We start from the raw sequence: 22,425 nt of genomic DNA on the forward strand, positions 1-22,425 counted from the left end.
AAAGACCTTTCCACACTTCAAATTGCTACACCATCAAGTTCACTGTGCATTTGCCAGTAGATTTATTCCATTAAGTCTCTTTGGAACTTTGTTTTAACGTAATTAAATACAAAAACGTTCCAAAAGGGCTCGATTCATGAAAGCCTTTCCCATATAATACAGCTTTCATTCTATTACCAGGAAGAATTATGGGGGCTGAAGAAGAAGCATAACTGTAGGCAAGGTGAAGCAGGACGCTCTGAGGAAGAAGGAAGGTACACATTGAAATGTGGTTAATTTTGATGGTATATCCGACTTGGTGGGCCCTGCAGTGTCTGTGGGATAGGCTATTCTTTTACGTTCTTTTGAAATAGGACTTTCTTCCATTTGACTGACTCACTCGTTCTAGCTGTCAATCGGAAAGAAGGTCTTCCTGCATTTCTTCCCGCTACGCCGTGTTTTTGTCTTGAACGTAGTTGTTATTTGGCATTCAGCAAACGAACATCTCCTGCTACAGTACACCACGCAAGCACACAAGGCAAGCAGGCTGGTGGTGTGTCTTGGGGGTGCTGTGAAGTGAGTGGATGGTTTGGGTGCAACCGACGTTGCGTTTATTCTACTGTTATTGAAAAAGCCATACCTTATCGTATATCAATCAGTGAAATGGCCCAACAGCAAGTAATCTAGGGTGTATGATGGATTTCATTGCAGCAAACGACAGTCTCCAAGGCTCAATGCTTCTCGAAGATCTTAGTTTTCACCACAACTTTGCATCGCCACTCGATGTAGGTGTAAACCGGCTGAATCATTACTACTTTCACCAATCGCCGCTAAAAGCCGTTCCTGATGCTTTAACCACAAATTTGCGTGTTGTCTGTCGAAGTCGGATAGTTTTCCTTAACTTGATTTTACCTTTGGGATCATTGAAGGTGTTCAGTAAATTCACTTCTCGATGAAGCTCTGCCATCTTACTTTCTCTCAATGCTATGCACCAAGTTTGAGGGGAATCTGCATTCAGCTGCTCTAACAGACAAACTTGTACTTCATCCACCATTTCCAATCATCATTTACTTGATGTGCATGTTCAGTATAAAAGGGCAAAACAATAAATTGTCACGATAGACTAATGGACAGTGTTACAATCTGTTGTGCATATCAGCTTTTCCAGCCGATTGACCAGAGAGATACAGACTTCAAAGCAGAGGCGCGTGTAGGCGTCTGGTGGATGGAGGGCTAAAGTACAACAGTCGTCACCACCCTCGTGTACTTTTAGCTCTTTTTCGTAAGCTGACTTGGCTCTATTCTGAAAGGATTTTCTGTACCCGAATTGACTGGATTCCATCCTGTCCACCAACTAGACAATCAACGAGTAAGGTTGCAGGACAGATGGCCTGCAGGCCATGCCAGTAGGCCCTAGCATTATGACATCTTCTTACTTCAGAGAAGACTCGTTCTTTGTAGTGCTTCCACTCCGGGGAATGACTGTCAGGTCATACTAATAGACCCCCAGGTCTTCTGAACTTTTGTAAGTAGTATGTCCTTCCATGCCACCTTAACTCGTTGCGGTTTTAGCAGCATATTTAGTTAGTCCTAATTAAAATAATTTGTAGACTCGATGGAGAGTTTATTACTTTCTTTGGTAAGCCATTTATCTAGAACAATTTACTAAGTTATCGCATTCTCAAGTAAGTTACCCTTTCCTCTTTTCCAATACTTCCCGTTGGAATATTGCCTCTAGGCAACCACACATTTATTCAGCCGTTGTAACTTACATAGACAAGGTCATGGAATTTCTAAGATTCATTTAATTCCAGCAAACTGCTTATTCAATTTTTTTGTTTCGTTATTCGATCAAATATACGTTGCTGTTTCAAAGGTGGCGTGAATTTTTTCACTAATCAAGCATTAATACTTATTTAGCTCTAGAATCATGGTGTGGGGCTAGAAAATCAGAGTTCTTTGAAAGAGATAAAATTTTATTACTTTATGAATCATTTTGCATTAGCTACACAGAACTAATACCACAACTCATCCTCTCTTTCCACCGCGAATAAGTCGTCTACCAAATGCTGAGCGCGCGGAGAAGGTGTATTTATCACTCTTTAAACTTTCTCTGCAGCTTGGCCTTATCTTCAAAAGCACATGTGACTTCGGCACCCCTACTTTTGAAAGTCACCTTAGGTTCAGGTATCCAAAGTGGACGCCCTACTCCTGTCAACGCATTCAATGCATTCGTTCATGCTAACCGATTTTGCTTGGCTAATTTTTCCATACCACGGAAACAAATGCATGTAGTTCTTTAAAATACCTGGCTCTTAACTGATATTTATTAGTAAGAAGTGTATTTTTTGGCCCAGGCCTTTCCCTTTTGCAAATAAACCCATCTTTCATTACTGAAGCACATAGCATGCAAACAAAGTGTCTAACATCCCTTCCAGGTATGACGGTCAAATCTTAAGCAATACTGAAGTGCTTCGAGTCTTTCCTGTGCGGAGGGACTGAGTTGATGTGGGTATGACCCAAAAATGTAAATGAGGAGCCACAGTTGTTCGTGTAACAGCAATGAAGAGTTAAACAGCCAGTCAAAGTATTACAACACCCATTCCTAACCAACTAAATGGAGGTTCTTCGGTAGGCAGTGGAGGGCACCTCGATGTAGGCAGAAGGCAAGGCCTATATTGTGCTCTACCACGTCTTCACCTCTTCTAAATGTACAAGTAAATAAGACTAGCTAGACTTGGCAGACCCTCTGAATGTGGTGTTGGTTCGAACACAGACACTTCACACACTGCCATGTTGCACTAGCTGCACCGAGGTCATTAGGTCGCTACCCTGATCTCACAAATTTTGCCTAAGCATACACCGCTAGCCTAGTCATCTAGGTATTTGAAATTCACATCAGTCGAAAGTACTTTAGTGGAAAGGAAAGTGTGCCTTTACAGCAATGGCCCCCTCCATTAATGCCAGGCGAATTGTCCTGCTCTTGACCGGGGGGTGAGAGGGTGGCATGGGGAGGGTAGAGCGTTGGGACAGCAAATAAAAATGGAAAATGCATATAAGCACTAATAAAAATAGACTCTACCGCGTGGTGGCTGATGATGCTATGTCCTAAGAGTGGAGTAAAGTTACGTCTTTTCAAATAAAGTCGAAATAAATTTGATGAGATCTCTGGGGATAAGTGTAGCAGGTTTAGTAATCCAATCTCCCCACCTCAACCTTCCCACACTCTGATTCAGCAGATTGGTTAAATGTGGACACCTAATATAAAAGTGTACAGGGGATCAAGTTTATGTGGGTCGGGAGTTCGTTTTCTCCCCAGGGGCTAATGGTGTCAGCTCAGTTACCAGCTTCGCATCATACTGACCGCTTCTCATCTACAAGGCAAATTTAAACAATAAGGTAATCTTGTAGACATTTTCAGAATGGTACTGTAAAATTCCCATAATTTTAAAATGGATTTTGAATGATCAATCAAGGAAAGATTTTTTACCAGCAATCATCTAAATTGACGTTTCGTCCGCTCCCTGAAAGTCCACTGGAAGTTTTAATTCCCCCTCCATCCTCATTCACTTTTCATTGCCTCGAGCATTTCTGGTAAAGCTTGGGTTTGGAGAGCCACTAACTTTCCCAATCTTTGTTTTATTGCTGGCTACTATTATTAGCTTTTTCGCCTCGAGACAAACTTATCCAAAGAGACAAAAGTCCATTTTAAACGTGCCTTTCGTTTGAAACGCCTCAGACCACTCGGAGGTAATTATGTGTCCTTTTTGAGATTTGAAGAGACCTAATGTTACGCAAACTCGCATTTACATTTCTCTACTTTAATCTCAGTTTAGGCCGTCCAGTTAATGGTGCTGGCTCTTTGACTCCTGCAGTTTAATTTACCCACTTGGTGAACCAACCTTTTTTGCTACAATTTTAATAAATTTTCTACTCGAACACACGCAATGTATAGTCTTCAGACAGAACTCAGGCACAACATTGGTGATCGTGGAGGTTGACCTTTCTTGGCATCACATATAGCATTAAAACGAAGGTTTATAACATGTCTGGGAAGATTTTATGCATAAAAGTGCGTTTCCAGTAGGCGATTAAAAGGCAAATGGACGACTCGGTAGCAGTGAAATGAGAACAAGATGGCAAAGAGGACATGACGCTTGATATCACCCTTAATATATATATTAGGGCGAATTTCCTACTAAAGGTGATGCAGCACAAAATGTCTCTTAGTGTAGAGCCTCGACACAACACTGTGAATTTGACTGAAGTAACGTAGATGTGAAGAGCTAGGAGATGTATCACTGATACGTCGTAACTTTCCGCCCGTGTCACGGTAGATATGGCAGTTGTAGATCTCGGCTATAGAGGGCCTTTTGCTAGGCAATTCGGCTAGCAACCGTTTCAGCAAGTCTTCACAAGACTTTTGAGGCTAGTAGGGTGCCCTGACATGGTCTTGTCTATTGAAAGCCAACACACCACAGGCTGGGACGCAGTGGATTACACTAAGGCTTTGAATATCCTCAAACACCCTAGGTAGGGCTCACTCCTGAAGATCTCCGGTGCCGCAACACCACTTGGTTAGCAGAAGATAGGGTCCACTAACATCTAAAAGCACTCGAATCCAAAGTCAGCCAATGTAATGAACATGTACTGATCCAAAAGCACATTATCCGCCTTTAAATTTAAGCCGAAATATTAATCCTTGGATTTGAATTCTTTCTCAGAAATCTGGGCTTTCTTGATAGCAGGAACACCCCTTGCCTACTTAATCACAAATTGTATGCTTTTGCACGTAGTCGAAGTAGATTTGTGGCTATTAGTTTCAACACCTATGTCGCATATTCGAGATGCTTTGAATTCCTATCTGATTCCTGTGCCACAAATTAGAATTTATAATTACTGAAACCTGACTTTCAAAGCCATAAAACGCATGGCAGATGCTCTTGATTTTGGACTATTTAGCGTGCTGCCTTACCTTTTAAGCAGCAGGTAGGACTAGTGATGGTACTGTCTTTGAACAGCGAAACATGTCCACTCTGCAGGTCTACCTCTACTGGTCCAGGTTCCGGTAGCGAGTGCATCAATGTTGCAATTGTGCCTGTCCAAGAATAGACGATCCAAGCTATTTTTCCAACTTCAAGACCAGACAGTAAGCGTTCGGAGTTCATTTTATTTAACAAAAAATTGATATAAAAATGGCTTCAGCAGGTGGGCTGGACAGGCGAATAAACTTGTAATGTTCAGAAGGAGAAACAAATACAATGTTTGCTTCTCAGGAATAATAAAGGCTTGCATGATCATTAACTACAGGAATAACACACACACATATAAGCATGGAGACATTCAGCGATCATTTGTTAATAAGCTTGTAACAGAATCAACATCCCAGTGGAGTTTGAAATGGGGAATCGCTCTTTTTCTAGCAGTTCCTACAAGATCTGCTTAAGAGGTGCTGTCAACCCTGTAGCCTGAAATAAAATCGTGAATAAGGCTGACGCTATCAAACAGAGTGTCAGCTCACTGGATACCATTCTTAACATGGGTCATGTTTAATTTGGATCAATCCAGCCGGACGAAAATAAATCCGTTGTAATAAGTCTATTCATGATTTACTGTAAAGAAATGGAAAACTTAGGGAATCCTTCCAGTTCCCCACTTTCCGATCTCAAGCTTCGAAGAAGGCCGTTTAACTGTTGCACAAAGTGGCTAAAACTGTATTGGAGGAATTGTTTGGTTTCCATCCACATTAGGGAACCAAGTAAGTTAGCAGAATGAATAGCCTCCAAAAACTTGTTGGATTGTCGTATTTATCGGAATGCCCAGTCATTGTATTTAGCTTCACCAATAATAGTGTGAACCCTTCAAGACACCCAACATCGAATTTTTAGAAGACTAATTCAACCAACTGTGAGCTGCACATAGGACTCACTCGGTGTGGAATATCATTTGCCCTAAAGCAATACCTATAAATGTATGCCCTCAAGATTCTTTGCTAAGGTGGGTCACTAAGGTTGATCCTGAAAGAGAGTGGTAAGAAACGTTCTTTTTGTGTTGATAAACCACTCCATGGTCTTCACCCTTATGCAAATCGGCTCGGACGAGTGGTTACGAGAAGTGCCAAGATCACCGCGTTATGAACGGTGGAGCCTTATAGGAACAGGTGCTTAAGACCTCGTAGTTTTTCAGCGAAGGTGGTGACATTGAGCACCAATTATGCATATACACAGAAACTTTTGTGTATGAAACCCATGCGAACTGAAGAGATGTCCCAAGTTGATCGAAAGTCATCATATGTTTTCATCCCTTCGTTAATTTTGGATAAGTTAAAGCTGTGATTTTCAAGTAACAGCAATTACTTGTTACTGGTAATGAGGCTAACTTGAGATTGAAAAAAGAGAAGTTGCTCTTTTCTAAGTAATAAATGAATGTAGGTGTATGATTCACGTATTTATTATTCTGAACCACACTAAAATAGCACGAAAGAAATGGTGTTTAATGCTGAAGGAATGGAAAATTCGCTTTTGATTAAGCCATATTTACAAACCAATTTAAACTGTTTCGTGCCAAGTAGCTGCAGCCAAAGAAACTACTTCAACTAGCTTAGAAAGATCAGCTAAACGTCCTTTAGAAAATGAGGTAAAGTGATAAAAAATAATACAATGTGGGCATTCAAAGAAATCTTGGGTAATTTTCAAAATACCCAATAGTCTTAAACGCATCATACTGAAATAATCTATACGATGGAAACAAGCAAAGATATATGTCAGACTAACATCACGATGAAATATGAAAATAGTTGGTAACAGCGATTTTGATAGCAACAATAATAATAGGTAATGAAAGAAGGGTCTCAGACGGGACCTGTGATTGGCTCGATTAGCACCTCGTTAATAGCGGTGCCTTTCGGCTGGGAGACGGCAAACAATACTGCCTCGACAACCTGCTGGGGTTTTAGCATCGCCTCCCATGCCTTTTGACATTCTTCAGGAGGTCGGTTAAGCGGGGAAAACAGCTGGGCCGCCTAAAAATATGAAAAGTCAAGATAGCACCCTAATTTGCTATCTTAGTAAGGGAATATTTTCGTTTTAAGTCAAAAGTAGGCCCTTCAAACCAAAATATTTCTAAGTTAAGACTACAAATACATCTATTTTAAAGAAGGGCTTCAAACCTCAGTATCAGTGGTCCACTGCTGTGCCGGAGTTGCGACGTCACCAGGTTGTATTGAGGTGATAACGATTTCGTTGGGCTTGGACTCCAAACGAAGTGAGCGTAGAAACCCTTCAACAAAAAACTTGGTTCCACAGTAGACAGCTAGACCGGGGAAAGGCACTCGACCCGCATCCGAACTAATGACGACGATGTTGCCAGTTAGATTTTTGCTACGCATTTCGGCAAAAACTGATCCAACAACATCAACTAGACCCTAACACCAATAAACAATACATTTTGCTTAAAGTTTTAATAACTGAAAACAGACTGTTTTTTATTTACCTGGCAGTTGGTGGCGATCATTGTCCACCATTCATCGAATAACTTATTTGTTATAAGGGAGTATGCAAAGATATCAGAAGCATAAACAAGGATATCAATCCTCCCAAACTCAGCAAAAATACTGCATAACGTTTTTTGAACCTTTTGAAGTAGTTAGAGCAATTGCTATACCTCTTCGTGGTTGGTAACGTCCAAATGCTTTGCAACCGCATTACTTCCGATTTCTTTTGTAAGGGCTTCTAGTAAATGCATTCTTCTGGCACACACTATTATTTTGGCCCCTTCTTGCCCAAATCGCAAGGCAATAGCTCTGCCAATCCCTGCGCTAGCACCAACAACGACGCAAACTTTGCTATCCAGTGCCATCCAATCCAAATCAAAATGTAACAAATTGTTGGTGACACTTAGAAGTTGATGACTGACTACTTTAAACAAATTATTTAGTGTTACATGTCTAGTAGTTGATTATATATCTGCGAAAAGCATCTAAGCAACTTAAGTGTTGCAAAGAAATTGTCCTGGTTGCGTTCTTCGCATGGTCGATACGTCACATACTTTAACCACCTTACTTAAAATGGTTCACGAATAAAATTGGATGCATACTACATCTGCTTGACAAACTATACAAAATCTTACGTGCATATTTATGGAGCATTAACTGTTACGTAAAATTATAAGAAGACGTAGCGCTGAGGGGAAGAGCATACATTATGCATATTTATGCGTAATGCTTTGTTTAACCACGAGGGTAATAACATAAGCACTCATGTAGGGCAAGCCTCATCGATCTCGACTTCTTCATTCCTAGCGTTCTTAGACAAGCCCAGCTAATTCATTTTGGACATATTTATTAAAGAGGAAACGATGGAGAGGGAAAGTACAACATTTAAGAAGGGGGAGAACCGCAGTCACTAGGTACGGGAGAGGGCGATCCGCTTACGAGGTTCGTATTTCCTAACCGCCTCCCCTTGAGAGGTACATTAAAACAACATAAGTATAACACTCAAGTACTCGCTGCTTGCAATTGTTTGTGAAAAATAATAGTAATCCTGCAACGTTTTTGAGCCCTTTTTGAAGACAAAACCTGTAACACTAGAGCAGAATGTAATGTTCAACATGCAATAAGGCTTAGGTCTACTGGGACGGCCTAAATTCCAGCCTACCTAGCGTAGGCACAATGTCGACAGTGGATCAAACGACTGACGCATTGCATATCCCCTTCCCTTTTCTTCGAGCGTCGCCTCCGGCGCTGACTTTAATCACTTTTGCTTAACAGCTTTCACAACGCGATCAATGTTATTTGGAAATAACCATCCAGCCAACGTTTCAGTCATCTATTTTCCATGCAACTAAGGCGTTATCTGACTGCAATGCCACCCATCCCTCTTGCCGATTTTGCCGATTTCGTAGTCTCGTCCTGTAAAAATGGATTCGGGGCCACAATGTGTGCTGGAAATAGCGCGTGTTTATAACTGGAGCCAAATTAAAAGTGAGGTTGATCATAGTTAAGTGGGAGAAGGATTCTGCTCCTATTCCTTTCGTTTCATTGCTTTCATTTTAGTGTTGTCTAGTCATATTTTTCTGGGTTCTATTCAGCTCTGAGATAAGTAAAGTTTGTATCGCCTTTTAACATATTTGACTTCTTCATACAGATACGGTAAGCGGCTCCATGAGGAAGTATTGCTAGATAATTTACTGTAGCGTCCTAAGACTCCCTGAAGAAAAAAAGAAGTCACAATACTAGGGCAGAGTATATATTCAGCACAGAGAAGGTGTTTGGGCTATAGACATGGCCCGAAAGGCTAGCTCACATAGCGAGGTATATGAGGGCTAATTCAAAGTACAAAATTGGCGCTCCACCAATACCGAGGGGTGAACCACTATCATATTATATAGCCTTCCTCCTCTTTTGAGCTTCATCCCCAGCACTTTCGCAGGTCAACCCTTTGGGTCAGCCATTACAATGTAGTCGGTGCTGCAAAGAATCATCCGCCATCCTACCGTGCCAGTCACCGAATTAGCGTGCAATTGAGGGGATACTTGACCTCAAGGTCACTGATCCCATTCGATGACTTAACTGGGTCTGGAGTTTCGTCTGGTTTGGGGACTTGATTCAGGATGGGGAATTGCGCTGGCCATCATGCGCGTCCGTAGATGGATGTAGGAACACTGGCCTAAAAGTAGATTTGTGTAAGGAAGGACGGGACTTAAAACAGGTCCATGGGGACAGTAGGGAAAGTCTGTAGCGAAACTTCCAGATGGTTCACGGCTAGCGTCGCTTCAGTTGTTTTTTGCTTTCTTACAGATTACGGAACTGGGAGAGATGCCGAAGATAGACGTCAACTTCAACCCTTTTATTAGGGGTCATCACCATTCTCCCATCCATGGCATATGTACTTCTTCTGCTCCACTAATGTTTATCACGCAGAAGTGAAAACAGGATACGTGCTTTTTAGGATCAAGTTTGCTTTCTGCTACCACTAATGTAGCGTCTCAAGACTCCCCGAAGACGAAAGAGAACACAATACTAGGGCAGAATAAACATATTTAGCACAGAGAAGGTGCTTGGGCTATTGGCATAGTCCAAAGGCCAGCTCACCCAGTAAGGTACAAGAAGGCTAATTCGAAAGTACAAAAGTTGCGTCTCACTAATACCGAGGGATAAGCTACCATTGTATTACATTACAGCTAGTGCTGCTTCTGTTGTTGATTACCTTTTGAGCGAATATGATGCTGGAGTTGTTGTCAAAGGTAGGCGCTAATTTTAATCCTTCTGTTATGGAGCACTGCTGATTCTCACATCTGTAGCATTTGCAATTTCTTCGGTACAGGATTTTTCACTCAGTATTAGATATCAGATTTGGTAACCATTAGGATCAGGTTTGCTTTCCACTGCCACCAACGTAACGGCCCAAGGCAGCCATGAAGCTGAAAGACGACGCAATTTTCGGGCAGAATATATATATATATATTTGGAATACAGAACTGCTTATGCAGCTGGCATGGCTCGGAGGACAGTTCACCCGGAGAGGGAAGAATTGAGTAGACCATAATCGTCTCCACGAAAAATGAGAGTTAAATAGAGTTATTGTTTTATGCATTCTTACTTCTTTTAAGGACGGGACCCAGAGGTACGGCTATAATCATTCTTCTAACTAAATACTATGTCTTACTGCGATCTTAAGCAAACGGCTGATGTGTGAAGGGTACTGCCAAAGTGCTTAAAAAAGGACGCCTGTGTCTAACAGTTATTTAGATCTGCGTCTTTAATCAAGGTCGCCAGCAAAAAGTGTTACAAAAACCGTTACTAACATAATTAAAAAAGCAAATTAATGAAGTTAAGGCACTGGATTATTAGTAAATCTGCTATGTAAAATTATAAGGCACTATTAAGGTCTAAATTGGCTGTAAAAATATTAAGCATGTCAAACAGAACAATCTTTTTCTATTGTTTGCTATTAAACATTGTACCCCATATACTCAGTTCTGTTAATACTTCTTATTTTATCGAGCGCATAATGCGAAGTACCCAATAGAGGACGTCTACACATGCGACTTAAGCTGTTGTCCCGAGGGTAGGTGTAAAATGACCCGTTTACAATCCTACACAGATTTACCTTGCTCCAAAAGGGCGTGAATAGAAGCACCTATCTTTCAGCAAGAGTTCTCGGTCTAAATGAATTTTTTGACGACCCAAAGAACTGGGGAGAGATTAGCGTCAAAGCTGGCAGACCATGGCGAGTGGACGAACTGCGCTGTAAAAATTCCGCCGATCTTCACTGCTTGTGGTACATTCTCCTCAAGGAGAGAAATATGTTGATGACAATGGAGGAGGAGCACTGGCGGCGTCTTGAACGTATGCCCAACCCGGAGCGCTTTGAAAAGGTATCGTCAGTCCTTAAAATGTATGATTTTGCACCTCCTTTGAATAGGTTGAAGAGAGCATGGAAAATATTTTGCAAGTGATTGAGGAGCGCGACAAAGCCATCTGTGAGTTAGAACGCGGTGAATGGGTGGGTCCACGAGAGGTGGATGGTGTAGACAAACTGGGTCGTCCAGTTCGACGACTGAGCGAGGAACATCTAGAACCTCAGGCAAGCACAGACGCAGAAGAGGAAATGTGGTCAGCATGGACCCTCCGTTATCTTCGTGCAGAACGCGAGAAAGAGATACGCGACCGTCGGGAACGCGACAGAGCGGAAAGATTTAAGAGCGAGTTCGATCGACGAAAGCGCATATTCAAGATATCAGATGTGGATTCATTTGAGCGTCGTCCGGCCCCAACTACGGCTCTGGCTGGGGGACAGAATGACTAGAGCTTGATACTTTTGGGATCTGTTGTACATCCACTTATTATTGGCGAAATCATCCCCTTTAGTCTTATCGGTGCTGCCTATTCGTATCCTTTGGTGAGTTTGTTCCGCAAGGTGCTGATTTGCCACAACGGTGGTTTTTGTACCCCCAGGTGAATCATCTTGCAGCGGACTCGAATTCTGGTTTGTCGTAATTAAGTGTTTTCGTGCTGTTGGAAGTACTAAAGTAATTAATCTCCGTCGTCTGACTGTTTACCCGTGGTAGTGTGCTGCAAAGAAAAGTTGTCGGTAAGTCACCCTGCACATATCGCGCCATCAGGCTGGTTTTTAAATGATGCATTAAGTCCTAGTTCATTCTTATGAGGACCCACTTTGCAAAGCTTGATCGGGCGCTAAAAACTAAACTCCCGGATAAGGACATCCACTAACGCTCTAACGGAATGTGGCTCACGCGAAGCGTCAACCGGCATTTAGTGCCCACGACAGTGGTGCGGACCTTCGTTCACGTTACGCATGCCACGAGTCTCCCATCCCTTCAATGACTTGTTGATGAAGCCATTCTCTGACCTGCGTGTTTAACATCTCCTTGAGCAACCGCGATGCAGCATTAGGGACATCGTGAAATGCCCACAATAGTACGAGTACCTTCCCCTTCCTGCGATTCGCCGGTCTTCGCGCCGATGAAGTGCAGCTCTGCTCATCCGAACCCTGTGCTACAAGTCTTCTATCTCCTCTCCATTGATAATGGACCCAAGTCGCAACCTACCGAGCGCATAACCTCAGCACGATAGAAGGCATTCAAGTGACAAACGACAATCTAAGGTAGATTTCTTACCAATATAAGAAGTAACAACGCAAATTAGCTCACATATGATGTCACGTAACATCGTTTTCGGAACGGCACTTATATCACGAACTCGAAACAGCGGTTCTCAAGCAGCGTTACTCCAAAGCTCCGGTCCCAGTTTGAGCAAGCATCCAAATGCGAGAACTTCATTCGAAGGTTTATCCTTTATGTATAATGTTTTGTGTGAAAGGCGGGTGAGCGAGCGAGTGGTTGGGTGGGACGGCGGGTGGGTTTGCGAATGTATCTCCCTTTTTCAAGAGGTAAAGGGGCGAGGATTATCGTTTCGTGGTTTAGAGAGCGAAAGAGGGCACACTCGGCCACCGCGCCACTTCACATCACGCAAGAAGTGACCAAGTGAGCGGTAGGAGATGGAGAGGGGAGAAAGAGATGGCCTAAGGAGGGTATGCGTGAATTTTCACAAAGAACAGAAAATAGGGGCGAAAAGCTCGTCAAAAGGAGGGAGGTGGAAGGGCGACTTGGAGCAAGAAAACCGGGATATACGAACCAGAGTTGAGGAGGGAGCGGAGAGGGGAAACACGTCCAACAACCAGGCAGTGTGGGAACAGAACTGTGTATATTTATGTATGCTTGCTCGTGTGTATTTACATAACTGGGCAGTGATGGTGGTGCATGGGAAAACGCGATGACCATTGCGTAAATCAGATGGCGACAGCGGCGATGAAAAGAGATGCGCGGAAATGCAAAATAAGTAGGCGGGGAAGGGAGGAACGGCGGGAGGGAGAAGACGGAAAGAGGGGAGACCACTAACAATCATTCCTCACAGGTGCAGCGCATCAGATACCCTCGTAGCAATGTTGCGAAACCCAATAGCAGTGCCTGAAATGCGTTTGAACCGCACTCCGTTCATGGAAAGCCGTGGAAGTTTGCATACCTCCATCTCCCACTGCACACACGTGTCTGCCTCCGGGTCGCCATGACGACAAATAAGGAGGTAGGTCTCCGGCTGCTCGTACTCGCAGTTTTGCTCAGTTAGCACCTTCTTAATTTCTTTTAGCATCACTGTCGGGTCCTTAGTGGAAGTTGTCTTCATGGTCCACGTGAAACGCAAACTGCGAGGCTTCAAAGTTCCGTCATTGCCACCTTCAACACTGGAGCCGACAGCGAGGCAGTTGTCGAGTGCATTCGAGCCGCTCGCTGAGTCGGACTTGTCCGTGCTACCGCCGGAGGCGTTCGAGGATATTGTTGAAGTGGTCATAATGGCTGTTTGTGGCGATGTCACCGGTGTCGAGGGATTCATTCCTGGACGGCTAAAGAGATAAAAGAAGACGTAGTATAAGAGCATGCTAATCTGAAACACCTAAGACAAGGTTGTTTGAGTTGAAATTGGGTTTTTTATACCTACGGAAAACAGTGCACACAACATCAAGTTTCCGGTGTATTCCAGCCCACATTTTGGTTTGTACTTATGTTATATTTTCTTTCTCTCGTGAAATACGAATAACGCCCATGAAATTAATTTGGATAATCGCAAAGATACGGCAAAGGTTTAATGAGGACTTGAACAATGGCTCCATCTAATAAGCATTCCACGTGGGACATATACTGCACTTTTCAAACAGTTGCTACTTGAAATAAATCGGTAGATTAAAGAATAATGACGACCTAGGGATTCGAGACACCTACTTCCGGCCAATCTTCTGCGTAAGGCTCTTCAAGAAGTTGACAGCTCCACCACTGGAATTCGCGCCTGTACCGGAGGTAGTGTTAGAGACCTCGGAGAGACCAACATTTCGCGCCGCAATGCTCGCACCACCGGTTGCACTATCGTAGTCGTCTAACGAAGAGGGAAGTTGGTGTGGAGCCGTGTGAATGGTTCTCCGCTCGGCAGTAAGACGTGAGAAGTTTCCACCACTCGCCATGGTGGCAGCGCCGCTGATAACACCAGGAGTCGTGGAGGACGTTCCAGACAGTGCAAGGTTGGTTCGACCCGCAGCACTCACCAGCTGACCGCCGGGAGCCGCCACATTGGCACCCATTCTGCAAAATGGAGGGAAAAAAGGATGCCAGTCAAAATTGAGCAATCGGTATGTGTAATATACGCATAGCAGTCATGACTGCTGGGTGTGTTAAGATGCATTATTGTTGGTGCGCAAATTGAAGTGCTTCACGATGAAGTGAGAAGGGGGAGGAGAGAGGAGACAAGAGGAGGGGAAGGGATACACCACGGATTGGTAGCTACCTAAGCGAGGTGTAGTTGAATCTTTGTCGTAGGAAAGGTATGGGTGCTAATTCTTTTCCTCTGTAAAAAGACAACAACATTTAATAGCAATGAGTACCCTGCTCATGTGAATACACCGATCGAGTGGGTGCATTAGAAAAAGATGCCGCTGCCGCCGCCACTAGCATCTTAGAACAAAAAGCGTAACGGATATGGGAAATGCTGAAGCATGGACAGTCATACGAGAAGGCTGGAGGACGAAGAAAAAGCGTGCAACAGACGAGAACGAGCAAGCGAAAATACAACAGTTAGGGGGGGTTGGGGGCAGTTAAGTGGGGGCGGTTGGAATGCAGGTGTGAGATTAGAGGCGTGTGTGTGCGTGAAAATGGGAATACCTAAGAGAGGTGTACTCAAGTTTGCGTCGGTTGAAGTTTGGAGAGACGGTGCCTTTTATGCTGAAAGAGAGGGGTTTTGCACATTTAAAATTAACAGACACAGAGGTATGGCCACAACAGCGGCCATGGGGTGAGGAAAGGCAATCGACCCAGTTTTTAAGGCAAAAGTACATGGACAAGCGATTGGGTCAGCGAAATTGTTTTGAACGATAGGTCAAGGCTAATTTATGAAACAATAGTTGATCTCTCGTCAAAATTTCCGATCGGTTGTTCTTGATATTCCGGTTATCGTTAAAGCACAAAGTGATCACTTTTTCAAGCTAGCACTTCAATCCGGATCCTTCCAATAGCTTTTAGAGCAGACGGCAGGTCAGATACACGTACTACCTTCAAAAACATTAATTCAGACGTGAAAGTAATGCAGAGATGCCTAAGTGTTTGGTGAGAATGTGGCTAATGAAAGACGGTTCTACTAGACTCGGTGAAAATGAATTAACCACTAAGTGAAAACCCGTTATGAAAACAAGTTGAAAGGGATGGCCGGAATTCTCATCGCGTAAATTATCCCAAATGGCCACTGCCATCCTGACAAAGTACAGCCAATTGAACCAAAACAACAAATTAAGGATTTGTATGTTTATGGCTTGCATAGTAGAATTTGGAACGGTTTAAAATACAATGAGGTATTAAACTCGTAGGCGCCTGGATTTATCTCAACACCTACCGACCTTTTCAAGTAACTAAATGCTTAATTTTCCTATGCCTCCTTGGAAGACCCAACAGGATAAGAAGTTCGCTGTAAGCTAATTTAAAAACACGAAAAACATCCCCATCATCTGATTTTAAGCCACCGAAAAGGCGACAATCTCTATGATACATTGGGCGTCACTTCTATTAATCCAAGTTTCTGTCATTTGAGAGGTCATAAAAATGTAGCGTTTTGTGAATTTCATCAAAGTGGGAAGACCACAAGTAAGTGAAATGTCAAGCCATCGTTTCGTATCACAGGCAATATGCGGAAAAAGTATTGAATAGCTGCTTCAGCTAGTTAAACAATTTTTTGAAGAGTTTAAGAAATTAATTTAAAAGTAATACAAAACCACCTCATTATGACTTACTAGAGGTGGAGGGCAAAAAAGTGCGACTAATATTGCACGGTGACTGGCCAATTTCAATGTGAAAAGAAAAAGAAACAATCTACTTTATCTGTCTACAGCTACAACAAATGGACAAGGTGAAATGACAAAGGGAGGAGAAATAGGGCGTGAAACTTACACAGAGCGAGGGACAGCGCTGGAGGGTAGGGTATGCTGCTCACTGACCGATGGCAGTTCGCGTGTCAAGAGAGAGTGCTCATTGTGATGGGAGTTGGCCGCACTGGCGAGGCTAGTGCCTGTCAAGAGGCTGTGGTGACCCTTAGAGGATCGACTGGTCATGGGAACTGGTGCTGGTGTCACTTGACTAAAAGGAGAAGAGTAAAGCAAAATATCAATAGTGAAACAGTGTATTGTGTTGCATTGAAGTGCAGGTCTTCAACACTTCTCGCGGTCAAATCAACACGCTGGCAGCATAGAACTCTGCTTACGGTACCTGTGCCACTAGTTTCCGAGAGTAAGACTACTTTTGGAGCTGTAGCATGATCTGCATTCCAGTACTTTTGAATAATTAACGCCATTCGAGGGAGAACCAATCTGTTCCCAGTCTCCAAAAACTGAGTCTTTGCGCTCCAGTTTCCTGAGCCTTCCACACGTTGATGACAAGGCTGCTTCCAGACTTGTACGCTTTATAACGTTTTTGGACGTAGCTCAGACGCTACAGTGAGGGCCGAAGACTCATTTGCACAGGCGTTGAAAATACCAGAATGGAAAAAGGAAGAATTCCACCTTTTTTAAAACCGTGTTCTTTAAATGAAATTACCATCGCTAAAACGCGAAATATGTTAGATTTCAAATGATAAACATCTGCAGTTGGATAGTGTAAAATCACATCAATTTTGGTAAAGAATATAAAAACGGACCCCCCCCCCATCTCAATCGGAATTCCAAATTCCATTTAAAACAAGACGAATGCCAAATAAATTCAATTTTCCAACAAGATACTACCGTTTATCATGAGATTTAGAGACAACAGAGTTAATAACCTCCAATTCCCCGCGAAATCAAAATTCTCACAGTCCACAGTTTCAATGACAACGCCTGAGAGGGCAAGACAGAAGAATGCGAGAAAATGGTGAGGGATTCACTCAATGAAATGTCACTTGCTGCTTTGAAAATGTGAAATTAAAGGCAGCCTAGATACTAAATTCTTCCCTTGCATGAGCCAATTTCAGTGATAAAGTAGACAACAAATGAGGCGGATAATAATTCGACATTCCAGGTAGACGGTAACCGAATTTTCAAACGAAAGTAGCATGCTTAAGGGATATGTAAGTGCCCACAAAATTGAAAGCTATAACCCACCAAGTTGACAACTATTTCCTCTCATTTCTATTAATCGGACACAATCGATCGCATAAAGGATGACCGAAGATTCGATGAAAGTGAGAGAAAGAGATGAGGAAGTTCCGCACTGAAAGTTATCGGACAACGATTTTGGATGGAACGTACATTTCAAGCAATCATTTATAAAACGCAAATTTGCAAAAAAAAGATTAGACAAAGAGTTATATGCAGTCTTTTTTAATGCAAGAATGCTCATTTACCTTGTCACGACGATTTTTCGGTCATTTTATTCCTTACTGAAAATACACCAACGGTGAAGGGGGAGATGGAGAGTCGAGCAGTGGGTTGAGCTAAATTAGTATGAGGTTCATGTGCATTTGTTATGAAGTACGAGCTAAAAAATTCATAAAGCTTCTCAGGAGACCACCTTAAGCGAGCCAAAAATAGTTAATCAGATATTCTGTTTCCCAAATTAAGCTTTATAGCCACTTAAAAGCAGCCACTAATTGAATTCACAGACGAGGATGGCCAGCTCTTCGTGGGATTCGGAGATAGTACACGTAGGAGCCCCCAGCGTTCTGTATAATTGATAAGGTAGATAGGTGAAAGGTAGTCTGCAGATGACTTAATACCTCATCGTTAGCAAAAACTGGAAAAGTTTCGCTGCCTTATCAAAGAGAAGATTGTAAATTAAGTGAATGCTGGATTCCATGATAAATTGAACACTGCATAAGACCATGTGTGCATTACGAATTTCGTAGGAGCGTAGTGAGGCAAAGGCTCCCTGAATTAATCAGCAAGTTACCGGCGGTCAAGCTCAACCCCAGGGCACCATTGTCACCTAAGAGGGGAAACAATCTATTGAAGTTAGTTTCGGCATCCAGTAGGTATCCACTAGGCAATCATTACTGTAAGGCATTCATAAATCCTCTCGAAATTGGCTATTTGTGTAAGAAAAAGGATACCTCTTCAAAGGCACCATCTCTACAGGTAGCGGAAAAGACTTCACGCCTTTTGACGTGGAAACAGCACAAATATGAAATTCAAATTGACCTTTTTATGGTGTCATCGCTCCGAACTGAGTAAAGGGTTAATTAAATCATCTGCTACCAAGATGTCTCAGGAGAAGATCAACCACCACACCCCGTATGTTTTATACTTTTGAGGCCGTGGCATCACTTCGCCTACCTGCAGCTCAAAAACCAAGGAAATATAGTTTTCCTACATCAAGCTCAACCTCAGGGCACCATTTTCACCTAAAAAGGCAAACAATCTCTTGAAGTTAATTCTGGCATCCAATAGGTGTCCAATGTAAGTAATCATCGTAAGGCATTCATAAAGAGACAATATTTGAACTCCAAATCGGATGAATAAAACTTGTGAACTTTGTGGCCCACAATTTTTTGTTTTCACCTTGTTTTATTCACCAGGACATGTGCTTGACTGGTTACTATTTCATGGTTATTTACCCCGTGCCGATCTTCTGAAAATGTTACTTTAGGGATGGGAAATTGAAGGAAGTGCCTAATAATCACCACCCCTATGGAGAGAATGATTACCCTGGCACACACTATGCAATATGCATAGGTTGACAAACAACGTTTTCTCAAGTGAACAGTGGAAGAGCAAAAAGAGGGGCGGTCTCTTCTAAAAATCGAAAAAAAAAGATATCGAATGATACCAAGCTTTCTCGTCTCTTTCGGGAGAAAGGCGAGAAGAGGAAAATGTTTTGACCAATGGTCGGAAAAAAATAGACGAGAAAAGTGAGGTGAGAAGTGGCACTCGTGATCGCTAAAAGGCAAAATTTGAGAAAATGATGTTTTTTCTTGCCATAAATATAGGACCACTAGTAGTACCTGCCTCATTTCTTCGATTTTATGGCAGATGTTTTGAACAAATTACGCAAATTTTTGATTTAACTAAAGCTCGAAATGCTATAAACCAGGTGGTAAGTAGATTCATTTTTCACATTCAGTGCCTAGGTGATTGTTCGAAAAGATGCTGCTCTAACTCTCTTAGTTCCTCGTGGTTGTGGCTGCACTCAGCAATAAAGTCTGAGCGCTCTACACCCGTAACACCGTAGGAAGGGAGACATGTTTACACCTGATCAACGCTTAAACGACTCTACGAGGAGAAATAAATGTCAGATATGCCAATGGTAATGAATGTGCTTCCTTGACAATGCTACGATAAAACTACATGACAGAATGCTTCTTTTAGTCTGACTTAATTTACATGTTTTGTAACCATGTTCAAACGACAACGGCAATTCAGTGAGGGTAGCCAACCTGCCAGGAAGAATCAGTCACATGACACAATTGGACAAAAATTGCACTTCGTTTAAATAAATTTCAAAGCACAGAGGCCGAGAACGTCAGAAACCCTTTTCAAAAGCCCACATTGACCTGCTTGTGATGCTTATATGAAGAAATGGGAAATAAATGAACAAAGAGCAACTGGTAACTGAATGAAACTCGGATAATGGGCTAGGCACTACTGAAATGAAAAGAAGGAGGAAATAAAAAATAAATGCTTCAATCGAAAGTAGTGGGTCTGTGAAAGCGGCCTAGAGAGCATCACCCTTCCCTAAGTAGTGTAAAGTCAGTGAAGCCATACAATGCAATCCGCCGTGGGACGTAACTCCTCACTCAACGGAATCGACTAGATGCATCACTGACGTTCAGATCAAATTTCTTATGGCCTTTATGATAATGACTGCCATGTCCATCTCGTGGATAGTGTGCAAAGTACCAACATGGAAGAGCGAACATAGCAAACACTAAGGATGAAGCTTAAATGCGGAAAGGGGATGTGTAACAGAGAAGCATTCATTTCAACTGTAATATAACCGCGCGGACTCCGTAGGTAGCGGTTATGTTGTTTTATTTTAACATTCTGCTGGAACACTACATAATCCGTTTTGAGAATGATTCGGAACGCTACACAATAACAAAAGTGGCAGAACACCAATCATGTCTCACTAAGAATAAATAAGATATCGCCATGCCTTTTTGCCGTTGTTTCATTATACGTCATCAAAACTGACCAATGTGGGTAGCAGTAGAGGTATCGAGGTAATAGGTAATACCACTTGATCCTCCGTTCCCATGCCATCACTAATAACAACTGCATCAATTTGTCAATAAAATTACCTTCGCATTTCATGGACGGGGAGTCGACCACCTGCTTGACCTGTGGCACCGCCCTTGTCTAGCTTCGTCAGACCACCCGGACTTGTGGGCGGAGGCGACTGAGGCAACGATGCGGCGGCGGCGGCGGTTGTAGTAACGCCTGAAGTACCAACGGCAGGTGAGGCGGTGGTGGTGGTAGCACCGAAGGTAACCCCGGTACCAGGGGAGGTGTAAAGGGTTGGCCCAGTGCCCGCTACCGATCGTCGATTGTTGGCGGCAGCAGTGGTGCCAATGTAGTGGTGTTGATCACCTGAAGAGGTACCGGGTACGTTTCGTCGACCTGTATTAGGAGGGTGGAAGAGGGTTGGGATCTTGGATTAATTTGGACCTTCTTAAGTCCTTTTACATCCTATAATAAACGTGTTTCAAGTTCCGTCAAAAGTGAGTCTTGATTGAGGTTTAGACATTTTTATATTCCTAGCTTAATAGGCACTACTCATACTTCGTTGACCCTTAGAAGTGGTTGGGGTCGCAGTCAAACTGCAGAGACTTCTCGACACATGGCAAGTTTTATAGCCAACATATTTCTCTTTCTGTCGAAACGGTAAAAGATAAACGAGCTTTAAGTACCAACTGGGTTCCCATTCAATCAAAAAATCAAATAGATTTACCTGAGATGTTGGGATGCGCAACATATTGAATAAAGCTGGATAAGGAGGCATGTATGACATTTTTGCATTAATTTAAAAGAAGTTGTCATCCGTGATTGCCAAGGCATCGAAGAACAATACAAAGCTGGGGTAGTTTTCTGTTTAAAATGAAGTTTCACAGCGCTTTGTACATTATCTCTCAAAAAATAGTAAGTGATAAACTTCTTGACAAGACAAAAAAAGGTGCCATTTGTTAGTTAGGACATTGGAATACATGATATGCTCTAAAACAATCGTGAAAGCTCTTCATAACCATAAAAATTCCGGCTTTCATTCGATGCGACTAAAACTATTTACCTATCATGAATGCGAGCAACCTTGAGACATATAAATAGAAGGACAAATCTAAATACGAAACCATTAAGTAATTCCGCGCCAGCTCAAATAAGTAATGATTTCATAAATTATCACGCTAAAGTGACAGTAGCTCTAGAATGAAACGATAGGTTTTTTGATAAATGAAAGTAGTTTTGCGATTTCAAAACAAAACGATAATTGTGACAGAGAAGACGTACAACTGACTGAAAATGTCATGCCTAAAATACACACCGTGTTTCGCAATCTGACAATTGGACGACTTGAGTTTTACAGAAGGGAAGGACAACGATAATCAAGTCTCAAAAAGGTTTACGCAAAAAAGCTACAAGAAAATTTCGCAAGGTAAAAGCTAGCTGACGCTACTAAATAGACCGCCTACGAAACAATGTGACAGAAGTTCTACGCCATGGCAACCGCTATTCGTAACTCTCTCCAGACGGAAGCCCGAGGAAGGCCTTTTCATTCATTTAATCACAGCTCCTCAGAGAAAAACTCGGTGGCCGACATCACGGAATTAGGATTGAAAATACAGTAATTAAAATTTAGAACGAGAATGAAAATTCTCAAATCCCCTAGAAACTTTCGAATTCTTCAAGGCAGAACGAAGGCAGACTATAAATA

At 42.5% G+C, this 22,425-nt stretch overlaps 3 protein-coding genes across 3 annotated transcripts in view; 1 reads left to right on the top strand and 2 right to left on the bottom strand. All coding sequences in view use genetic code 11, as the record gives it.

Moving 5' to 3' along the window:
• Positions 1-4,177: 4,177 nt before the first annotated feature.
• Positions 4,178-7,836, bottom strand: EGR_03855 (oxidoreductase; the record flags this gene model as incomplete). Its single annotated transcript, XM_024493104.1, has 6 exons — positions 4,178-4,389; positions 4,955-5,077; positions 6,841-7,000; positions 7,148-7,402; positions 7,471-7,611; positions 7,642-7,836. 6 exons carry the CDS (start codon positions 7,834-7,836, stop codon positions 4,178-4,180), a joined length of 1,086 nt encoding a protein of 361 aa, XP_024352565.1.
• Positions 7,837-11,019: 3,183 nt separating this feature from the next.
• EGR_03856 (39S ribosomal protein L47) lies at positions 11,020-11,786 on the top strand (the record flags this gene model as incomplete). Its single annotated transcript, XM_024493105.1, has 3 exons — positions 11,020-11,045; positions 11,082-11,355; positions 11,403-11,786. The coding sequence occupies 3 exons, from the start codon at positions 11,020-11,022 to the stop codon at positions 11,784-11,786; spliced, it is 684 nt and encodes a 227-aa protein (XP_024352566.1).
• Positions 11,787-13,408: 1,622 nt separating this feature from the next.
• EGR_03857 (MAP/microtubule affinity-regulating kinase 3) overlaps positions 13,409-22,425 on the bottom strand; it is a gene marked incomplete at both ends in the record, with an annotated part of 32,990 nt that continues 23,973 nt past the window's right edge. Inside the window, 4 exons of the mRNA XM_024493106.1 lie at positions 13,409-13,898; positions 14,275-14,628; positions 16,480-16,665; positions 20,798-21,116. Of these exons, the coding sequence (XP_024352567.1) occupies positions 13,409-13,898; positions 14,275-14,628; positions 16,480-16,665; positions 20,798-21,116 (1,349 nt within the window). The remainder of the gene's footprint in view (positions 13,899-14,274; positions 14,629-16,479; positions 16,666-20,797; positions 21,117-22,425) is intronic.

Source organism: Echinococcus granulosus (assembly GCF_000524195.1).
Source record: "Echinococcus granulosus chromosome Unknown EG_S00021, whole genome shotgun sequence".
Lineage (NCBI taxonomy): Eukaryota > Metazoa > Platyhelminthes > Cestoda > Cyclophyllidea > Taeniidae > Echinococcus > Echinococcus granulosus.